Below are 10,136 nucleotides of genomic sequence, written 5' to 3'. Positions count from 1 at the left end.
GGGCTGCGCGGCGCGGCCGCCGTGAATGTGCAGGCGGCGGAGGGCGGTTAGGCGTTCGCGGCGCTCGCAGCGGTGTATTGTGGGAGGCCGCCGCCGCCAGCAGCGAGCACACACAATATGTGGTGGCTCGCGAAAACGGGAGGCAGGAGCCTGGCGGCCAGCCCGCGCCGGTAACCGGCCCCATGTGAGACGGGAGCTCGCCTTTCGCCGCCCGGAGACGATCGGCCGCCAAACGCGATGTCTTTCCGAGAGATCAAGGCGGGGGAAAAAGCCAAGCACCCTGAAGATCATGGCAAAAAGCAGAGTTCAAGTGAGATTGGGTCTTTTTTTTTTTTTTTTTCTTCCCTCCTCCCTTTCTGCCTCTTGTCTCGCTGGGGTGGGAGGGGGGGGGGGACACGGCTCGCAATTCCCCCATTTTAGGGCTTGCTTCTTGGTGGATTTCCTCCCTGCCTGGGTGTGTTGAGCGGGCGGTTCGTTTAAAAAATAAAAAAAAAAAGGGGGGTCTTTGTTGAATATTTTTTAACTTTGTGGGTTTTTGTGTGTTTTTTTTTCCCTCCTCTTTCCCCCCCCTCCTCCCCTTGCCTCCCCCGTCCAGGTTGGATCAACGGAATGGAGAACAGCACCCAAGCCAGCACTTCTGTCGAGAAAAGAAATCACCATTGGAGAAGTTACAAGTTGATTATTGACCCGGCTCTGAAAAAAGGACAGCACAAACTCTATCGTTATGATGGGCAACATTTTAGCATGCCTGTGAGTGTGGGAATTTCTGTGTCCCTCCCCTGTCGGGTTGTGTCCCCCCCCCAGCCCAGACCCACGCTCCTTGCCCCCTGTCCAAGCCGCCGGGGACCGGGGCCCCCCCAGGGCCTGGCGATCCCCGCCGGAGCCCGTGTGTGTTGCCAGGGGGTTCGGGGAGGGGGGGAACACGGACAGCCACCAAAGTTACTGCCACCTGACACGATGTATTCAACTGTCAGGAGCCCCGAAAGGAGCCCAAACCTGCAGCTTTATGTCTGTGTTTCCAATCTGTGTGCATTTCCCAGCAGTATTGCAATTTGACACGTGTGTGTATGTGTGTGTCTGTGCTTTTCTCTTCCCTGGAGACTTCCTATGCTTTGTCGGGGTTTATTTATTTTATTTATTTTCTATTTGTGGCTTAAATTTCAAGCAGTGTTATTGCCGTTTTTGTGCTTTTTCTTCTCCTCCTCCCAGAACTCGGGAATCGCTCCTGTGGATTGTGTCAGAGATCCCAGAATAGGGCGAATATGGACCAAAACTAAGGAGTTGGAGCTGTCTGTCCCCAAATTCAAGGTACTGCCCCTGTCTTTTGGGTTTAGCTTTGTATTCTTGTTTATCCGGGAATGAAGCTTGTGTTCCAGATAGTTTAATGAACCGTTTAAATGACAGTCATATTCCTATTAACATTATTATTTGGCGAGCCGTTTAACAATAATCCTATTCCATAAAGATAACAAAAAATCAATACATCTGTCTAATAAGATCAGGTTGAATGTTTTGGAGTTGTGTCTTGGGTGCTTCTCTTCAGGAGGGTGGGCGGCAGAGGGGGGCTGTCTGCTGATAGCCCTGCTCAAAATACATATTTGTAGCCGAGAAAGGAACCCGTTTGAATGAATGGCTGAAACGGCAGGGGCTCCACTGCTCCTGGGCTGGTGCGAGAGCCTCGGAGGCAGTTTCTTTCCCCAAAGTTCTGCAGGACGTTTTAACCCTCTCCCTTCCATGCCRTCCTCACGCCGTTTTCCCTCTGACGCTGGCGATGATTTTTATTGCCACCCTTGTGCCTGTTTCCAGATCGATGAATTTTACGTGGGGCCAGTGCCTCCCAAGCAGGTCACCTTTGCCAAGCTGAATGACAACATCCGCGAAAACTTTTTGACCGACATGTGCAAGAAATACGGCGAAGTGGAAGAGGTGGAGATTCTCTACAACCCCAAGAACAAGAAGCACCTGGGCATTGCCAAAGTGATCTTTGCCACTGTCAAGGGTGCCCGGGAGGCCGTCCAGCACCTTCACAACACCTCCGTCATGGGCAACATCATCCACGTGGAGCTGGATACAAAAGGTGAGGGGCAGATCTCAGCTTCACCGGTTTGCTATTTGCAGCTGCCGTGTCCTTCCTTCCTCTCCTAAAATGCGGCGCTTTTGCAGGCTGGAAGGGCTCGGTGATTAAAAATACGAAGTGAGTGCTCCTGTCCCCCTGCGTGCGTGTCTGGTTTCTGGGGCCTTGGGAAGTCACGTGGAGCCAAATGTGTTGTCTGTTGCTAGGAGACAGCCCTGTAATTTGCAAAATGCTGCCATCCTGCCCGGCTCCTGCCCCTTCCCCTGCTCGCCTGCCCCCAGCGCCGCCCTTGGGAGCCTCCCGCGCACCCCGTCTCCCTGCCCCGAGCTGCTGCCTGCCCGCGAGCTGCCCCCCGCAGCTGCCCGGGCCCCTTGGCACCCGCCTGGCAAAGTTGGCGTTTTTGGAGAAGCCTGGGGGTTCCTGGGACCCAAATCTTTGCATTCGGGCCGTGGCAGCGCGGCTGGGTGCCGTCCTCGGGGCACCTGGTGTTTCATTGATATTTAGCAGCAAACTCAAGGCTGGCAGTAAAAGAGTGCACAGCGCTTGACAGTGTGTGTGTGTGCGAGTGTGTGTGTGTGTGTGTGTGTGCAAGTGTGAGACTGTCTCTCTTAAAGCGACAGGAGCTCCGAGTCCTGGAAGTAACTGGCTCTCAGTCCCAGACCTGAGCACTGTGGAGCCAATAAAGTTTCTGGAAGTATGAAAACTTTCTCTTTTCTCCAAGCATTGGGCACTGCACTAAAATGTGTCTGAATTTTAGAAAATGTCTAAAACTGAAGAGGTGTAGCAAACAAGGAGTAGATAAATAGCCACTTGTATGTTTTTTTCTTTTTCTTTTTGCATTGCAAACATGGCATTTCTAGTTTAAAGCTGACTTGCTGCACTCTTTCTTGAGGAAGAGGACATTGTTAACGCCACTCTCTTAAAAAAAAAAAAAAGTGTAATGCTGATATTTTTGTTCTGTATTAAAAGATTTCAAAAATTTTGTGCATAACTTGTACAGCAGTTGGTATGCTACACATGATAAGAGGGTATAGTAGGATGTTTATTGACATCACTGATCTCTGTTAAAAGAAAAATCACAGTAGTATTAAAGTATTCTCTATTGTAAGTTAACCTTAACTTTACATATGTATACTTTTGAAATTTTAGTATCAGGTTTTACAGATAGGTTATTTCTCCTGGTTACTTTGAAATTTGAAAGTAAAATTACATATAACAAGAGATTAACCATTTGTAGTTTTAATAATGTAAATTAAAGCAGGCTCATAAGTGGTGCAGAGGAGGTCTTGATGAGAGACGTTCTGAGCAAGCTGACTGTAGTACATTCCTCTTTGTTTTCCTCCATTCATAATTTACTCTGCAAGTCTTGAACAGGCAGCTGTTCAGGAAAGTTAGCTGCACATCAGGGAAGGAGTTTTTTTAATGCCTTTTATCTTTTTTTGAGAAAACATTGAACGATCTTAGTTTTAAGTTGCAGTTTTGTTTTGTTTGCCATCTGTGTGCTTCTAAAGTTTTTTTTTTTTCCACAGTTGTACCTATTTCATTCTTAATGAGTAAGATTGGCAGCATTAGGTGATCTGGTGGAATCAAGTAAAAATACTATTCCCAAAGTAGCATTAGCAGGTTAGGGTATTCTTAAAATATATATGTATAATGTTTAAAATTTCTATTCAGCTTTTCCAGAATGTTGTTAAAATGACTGTTTAGTTAAAGACTTGATTTTCATAGTCAAGGAGAATAAATGTTAGGAGCAAAAGTGTTGATTTATCTGTCTGGTCAGAGCACAGGCCTAGGAATCTGGAACTAGTAAATCTAGATGTTCCCTGGTCTAACCAATCTGCCTTGGTTTATCCATCTGCAGAATGGACACACTCACTGAATACCTATTTCTATAGCGATAGTTAAGAATCATTTTACATTCATAAAGTTATTTGAAAATAGAGTTGTCAATTTTACTACATTGTACTGGGGAACCAGGAAGAATTATGAAACTTTCTAACAATTTATGTTTATTTAAAAACCAGTTTCAAAGTAGGTCTAGCATTTCCATATCCATGACATTGTAGTCTCCTGGCAGGATGTGTGTGTGTGTTAATATTTCAAGTATTTTGGGCTTTGTCTTGAAGAGATCTATTTTTCATGACTTTAAATGAACTATAACCATTTGAATATTTGAGAATATGGCTCAAGTTTTGGTGTGTGAATTGAGATTGGAAAACCAAATAACCTCACCTGCAGCTTTTATTAGAGAGAAAAGGGTCTTTTTCAGTGTGCGGGATCAGACTAAAGATGCTCTAGTTTTAAATTGCACAGAGTGATTCACAGGGAGTTTGAGGTTTGATTTCAGGACCTCCTCATGAAAGTAGTCCCATTTCAGGGAAGATCTTGCTTGAATTCAGTACTCTGGGCTCAGGTGCGGGTTCTGTCCATTTTTCTGTATATTCTTTATTTTTCAGTAAAAGGACAAGATCAAATCCATTTATCCAAATTATATAAGCAAAATTCACGCAGTCTCAGAGGGTCTGATTCTGTTTCCTTTGAAGTTGATGACAAATTTCTTACAGACTGCAAAATGAGTAGGACTGGCTTTTTGCAGTAACGAAAAATCCAGTATTAAGAAACTGGGTCTTATCTAGGATTCAGGAATTTAGGAATGAAGAAAGCTAAAGCCCAGTAACAATGTAAGGGGCAGCTTGCTTCTCTGGTTTATATCGTTTGAAGGATACTGCTGAGCACACCTTAAACTGAAAAAGAAAAGTAACAATTAGTCGGTGCCCTTTTGGAAGAGCAGTGCTTTTCGGAAAAGCACGGTTTTGTGCGTGGCATTGCCATGCACCTTGCTGCATGAGTAACAGCCGGCCTCTGTGGGCAGGGTGTTCAGGGAGAGCTTTCTGCGGAGGCTTGTCCCTTTCCTAAGAGTTTCACTTCTAAAATGTGCAAATTATTTGTTTGACGCTTTAGAGAGGAGGGAACCTGCAGGTCTCCAGAAAGCGTGGCAAAGAGCAGAGCTGCCGTGCAGAAGGAGAAGAGGAGAAAAGATTTAGRAAACCTGGCCCAGGCTGGGGAGGGGGGCACCTCGCTTCGCTTGCCCCCTCTGAAATGATCCTTACCCGCCTCAGAGGCTGTTGTGCAGGCGTCAAGAGTTGGATGATGTATTTTGACACAGGCTGCTCTATTTCTGTTTAATAAACTCTTCCATTGTGGTTTGTGCAGGTGAAACCCGCATGCGATTCTATGAACTGCTAGTTAATGGTCTTTACACTCCTCAGACCCTTCCCGTAGGCACCGAACAGGACGTGTCACCAACTGTGAATGAAACTCTGCAGGTATGGTTTGCTTGGCCTTTTTAAAGAGTAACTTTCTAGAAAATTCCATACAAATGTCTCATTAAAGTTGGCTTTTTAACACTTTTAATTTAGCTTCTGACTTTTTTTGGCCTGCCATAGTTTATCAGTGGATGTTACTGATTCACATTTAAATATAACTCACTTATAATTGCCATAGCAAATGTACTCTCTGCAAATATGGTGCGTGTGGCTGATCTGTATACCAATGCCTGCACAGCATGGTAAGTGATTTTTGTCTTTTTCTGAATGAAAGATGCCCACAGAACCTTCACTGTGTACCATATTAACATTGGAAATTCCTGCAGTTAAGAGAACTGGACTGGATCTTGCCCTGAGATGAGATTATTCCACTGAAGGCAGGGAATGTTTTAAAATGGTACACCTGGCCTGGTGTCTGCAGTACGTAATCCTTAGCGTGTGTGTTCTGCAGTTTTGCTTAAAGGCTAAAAGAAGGGAGGTGTCAAATCTTGAATAGTGGCAACAATTCGTAGTCGTCATGATCTTAGGCATCAGTTCTCCAGAATCCGAATTAATCGCTGGAATCAGGTGCTAATAAAAGCAGTGGGCAGTGTTTCTGGATGCTCCCAAGCATTCCCCAGGACTTGCAGTGTGATACTGTAAATGGTTTTGTACTGATACTGCCCCCCCCAGCCCCCCAAACCCCACTGAAGTGAGGGGGGCCCTGGGGGAAGTGGAGCCYGGCTGTGTGGAGCTGTGAGCCCTCTTGGCTTGTCTGTACGTACTTTGACTCCTGATCATGGCTTTAGGAACACGCTTTAAGGCATCAAGTTTTGAAAGAGATCTGGCAGAGAGTTTTACATCTGCTAAATGTGAATTTCTTCATCTCTCTACTTTTCTGCATTCCTGTGACTCTTAAAAAGCCATAATTTTATTAACTCTGGGATCAGATGTTTTCAGGACAGATAAGAGCTGTGCAATGAAGATTAAAATCTCATTGATCTAGAAAGCAAAATTCTCCTCTTTGCCACCAATCCCTGCAACAGCAACAAGGCAAAATAAATCCCAAGTAATCTAAACAAACTCATGTAGATGCTGATTCGTCCTTACCTCCCAGCAAGGTCCTTTTTAAAGGCAGGAGGGTGTGGGAAGGAGGTGAGYGATGATTTTGCTGGGAGCCCTGCTTGGCAAAGTGCTTGTATCTGCTCCACCTGACCTCAGGAGGGATGAGCAGGGCCTGGCTTTTCACTTCTTGTTGCAGTGTATCTCAGGTAGAAGTGGCCAGATTTGCTGTTAACTGTGAAAAAGAAGTAACAGCAAAACATTTAATTGATGTAACCTTAAAAGTAGTCCCTACCGTAATTATCTTCAAAACTGTTTCTCTATATATTGCATTCCTGGGCTTTCGTATATTATTATCCTGATTTGATTTTTTTCCCAGTTACCACCAGAATTATTGCTTTGTGGATAACTTTAACTGTTCACATCACGTTGCTGTCTGTAGGATCTTCCAAAAAGCTTGTTAGTTTGCTGTTGTAGTTTCAGTAAAATATTCTTGACATTTGATTCCCCCCTCATGCAGAAAGGAAAGACATGGCAGTCCCATGAGCCGCAATCCCTTCCCTGAGGCCGCATCCAAACCCCACTGAACACCAGTCCACATCAAACGTACAGTAAATAGGCAGAGATGCAGATCATAGCAGGAGGCATGATGTGACTGGTTTCTGTGGCTTTCTGAGGGTACTGGAACGGCCGAGGAAGGAAGCTTCCCGACGTCTGTGTGTTCATGGTCTCTAAGGGTCACACCAAAGCAAATCTACATGAGTGGCGAGATGTGTGTTAGTGTAGCAGGCTCATGAGAGCTGAGCTTAGGTGTGATGGTGCTGGCATGTTACAAGCAGCTCGTGTTAAGGCTCTCTTTACCTAGCAGTGCTTGGGAGAGCAGCAGCCAGTCTGTAGTTCCAGCTGTGAGATATCCTAGTGAGCTTTGGGGGAGCTGGAGCTCAGTCTTGCCTCTTGCTAGCAGGAGAATTTTCACTGGGCTCTTGCTTTGCATTACAGAAAATTGATTCTGGCTCTGACGGTTAGTGTGGCACTGATATGACTCAGCAGTGCCTGAGTCGGAGCAGAACTGCTCCTAGAAATCCCTGAACGTGCCTGGGAGGTGAACTGYGGAGCAATCACTTGGTTCCTCTGTAGGGTTCCGGTTTTCGAATGCCATCATCGGCAGTGCTCTACCTGATCATTTGTCTTTGTTAAAACAAACACATGGTATGTTCAGCAGTGGAGAGAAATTCTTTCTGTGTATTATACAGGCTTTTCTCTCCTTTTTGAAGATTAACATTTGATAAAGAGGATGGTGGGTCTGCCCAAAGYCCTCTTGCTTTCAGCAGGCCTCCACATTGGAGTAAGGGTTTGCTATGCAGGTTTGATTGCAGGTTAGCAGTGTGCCGATTTGTATGTTTTGTTCACAGATAAGCTAATTTGATCGTTTCATATCTCAGAAGTGCTCTCGTTTTTTCTGGGTTTAGTGCAGGTTTTTGCCATTTCCTTCCCTACTTGAAATTTAGATGAGCCTAWCATAGTTGAGAGAAATTGAAAGTCTTTTAGCTAAAAGTGTTCATGGAAGTCTCTTCTTCACCTGATGCTCTTGTGTATAGCTTATAAAGAATAAACAGTATATATCTTCTTTCTTTCTCCTCCTCTTATAGACAAGTTCCTCTTTTCAAGCCTTTTCTTTTTTATCAAAGGGAACTGTTCTTAGTGGATAATGTTTTTTGTTTTCAGGGATGTTAGAACCCATTTTTTGCAATGGAAATCAGTGCAAACTCCTGGGTACTCAGCTTCTCTGAAAACCAAACAGATTAGACAAATAGCTTTTAAAAAGTTTGTATTTATATGCTTTTCTCTTTTCTGTTTTTATAGTTGACGGATTCTCTAAAACGCCTGAAAGACAGTAGTCTTTCTTCTGCGGGATCATCTGTTACCCCCAACAGTAGCACGCCGTTTTCCCATGACACAGCCTATTCCAGCTGTCGGCAAGACACCCCAAACTCATACAGCCAATATACCCCCCAGTCCCAAGGAACACCTCACACCCCACGGCTAGGGACGCCGTTTTCCCAAGATTCCACCTATTCTAGTCGTCAGACAACGCCTGTGTACCATTTTGGGCAGGACAGTGGGTACAAACCCAGGAGGCATGAAACAAAATTTACAGATGCCTACAACCGTCGACCGGGACATCACTATGTTCATAATTCGGCAGGCGTTTTCCGAGGGACAGAGCATCAGTTTAGTACGTTCAAATCTCATCAGCAAGAACCAGTTCAGTTCTCTCACACTCCTCCCTTGAGCCACTCTGGTTCTTCAAGCTACAAATCTGCCTTCTCTCCCTACCAAGCACCAGCTGTTTTTCCCCAGTCTGATGAGCAACAGTTTCCCCAAACTTCGAGGGAAACAGAGTACCGAAGACCTGCGCCACCTCCGGCCGAGATGGTTGTRGAAAGTAGTGCTGCCACTAATATTGATTTTGTTCCGGTGAAGGAAAAACAGGAGGAACCTCCACCCCTGCCAGATTCGAACTCTGTTCCCGAATCGAGTACAGCAACCTTCTCTCAGACTCCAGAGAGGAGTGAGACCCCCGGCACCCCAACCATGGAATCGGAAATGCAGCATAACAGTTTAGACTCAAGGATTGAGATGCTCTTAAAAGAGCAGAGAACAAAGTTACCCTTTCTTAATGAGCATGACTCAGATAATGAGGTCCGAATGGAAGGTAGCCCTATCTCCTCTTCCTCTTCCCAGCTTTCTCCCATCCCAATGTACAGTTCGAACTCTCAGCCTGGTTACAGAGCTCAAACACCATCTTCGCGCCCTTCCAGCACGGGCTTGGAGGACATCAGCCCAACGCCGCTGCCTGACTCCGATGACGACGAGCCCATCCCTGGGACAGCTTCTCTGAGTCAGAATTCCAGGGCAGCGTCGGAGGCCAGCATGACTCCTGTCGATCCCCTGAGCAGGACCTCCAAAACTGAGACCTCAGAGGTTAAAGAAATGGTGCCTGGTGACCAGACTCCAACATCAGAAAAAATGGATGAGGTAAGTGAGCTGGGACCGAGGTATCGAGCTCCGTGCATATCCCCAGAGTTGGGCAGGGAGTTGTTGTGTTTTTGTTGTGGCTTGTGCTGTTTAGAGCATAGGGTTTCTGGTGGTTTTCTTTCTTCTCTAAGGCAGCTGGAAATCAGCTGGATGTGACGCAAAGTGACGGTCTTAATCTACTGGCCAGTCTACAGGTTTCCTTGTTTTTATTAGCAGCCTGCTGCAATTTATAGTTTCAGGAGAGCTCAAGGACTGAACAAGCCACTGAAGTTTGGCCACTGCTCGTGCTATGAGTGTCCTGAGTGTCGTCAGACACTTAAGCCACTAGAGCAGTTAATCGAGGACTTTCTGCCATTGCTTAGGTCCCTGAATGTGGGTGTATGTGTGTGCGCATGCTTGCTTAAAGGGGCTTTCATGTTACGCCGAAGTGTTGAATGTATACTTTGTTTGATAGCTCTCCAGCTATTTATGCCATCTGGTTTGAACAGGAGACAGTTGCTGGGTTTTAATACTCTCTTTGCTCAGTTGAAAAGGGAGGTAGTTGGCTTGTGGGGGATGTGCTCCACTGAGTCTTCCAATAATAGAGCAGAGCTTGCTGCCTCGGCTGGGGCATTTGGGGCTGAAGGGACAGCGAGAGCTTAGCGGTGTGGAAGGGT

The 10,136-nt window shown here is 45.8% G+C and overlaps 1 protein-coding gene across 1 annotated transcript in view; it reads left to right on the top strand.

Annotated features, from left to right (window-relative positions):
• Positions 1-87: 87 nt before the first annotated feature.
• Positions 88-10,136, top strand: part of SETD1B (SET domain containing 1B) — a 54,446-nt gene continuing 44,397 nt past the window's right edge. The window contains exons 1-6 of the mRNA XM_026058901.1: positions 88-310; positions 596-750; positions 1,210-1,308; positions 1,807-2,077; positions 5,288-5,400; positions 8,305-9,480. Coding sequence (XP_025914686.1) covers positions 238-310; positions 596-750; positions 1,210-1,308; positions 1,807-2,077; positions 5,288-5,400; positions 8,305-9,480 — 1,887 coding nt within the window. The 5' untranslated portion in view covers positions 88-237. The remainder of the gene's footprint in view (positions 311-595; positions 751-1,209; positions 1,309-1,806; positions 2,078-5,287; positions 5,401-8,304; positions 9,481-10,136) is intronic.

This window comes from Apteryx rowi, unplaced genomic scaffold, assembly GCF_003343035.1.
Source record: "Apteryx rowi isolate R43461 unplaced genomic scaffold, aptRow1 scaffold_15, whole genome shotgun sequence".
Taxonomy (NCBI): Eukaryota; Metazoa; Chordata; class Aves; order Apterygiformes; family Apterygidae; genus Apteryx; species Apteryx rowi.
The sequence above is the reverse complement of the archived record's forward strand: the minus strand, read 5'-3'. Positions and strand labels throughout refer to the sequence as shown.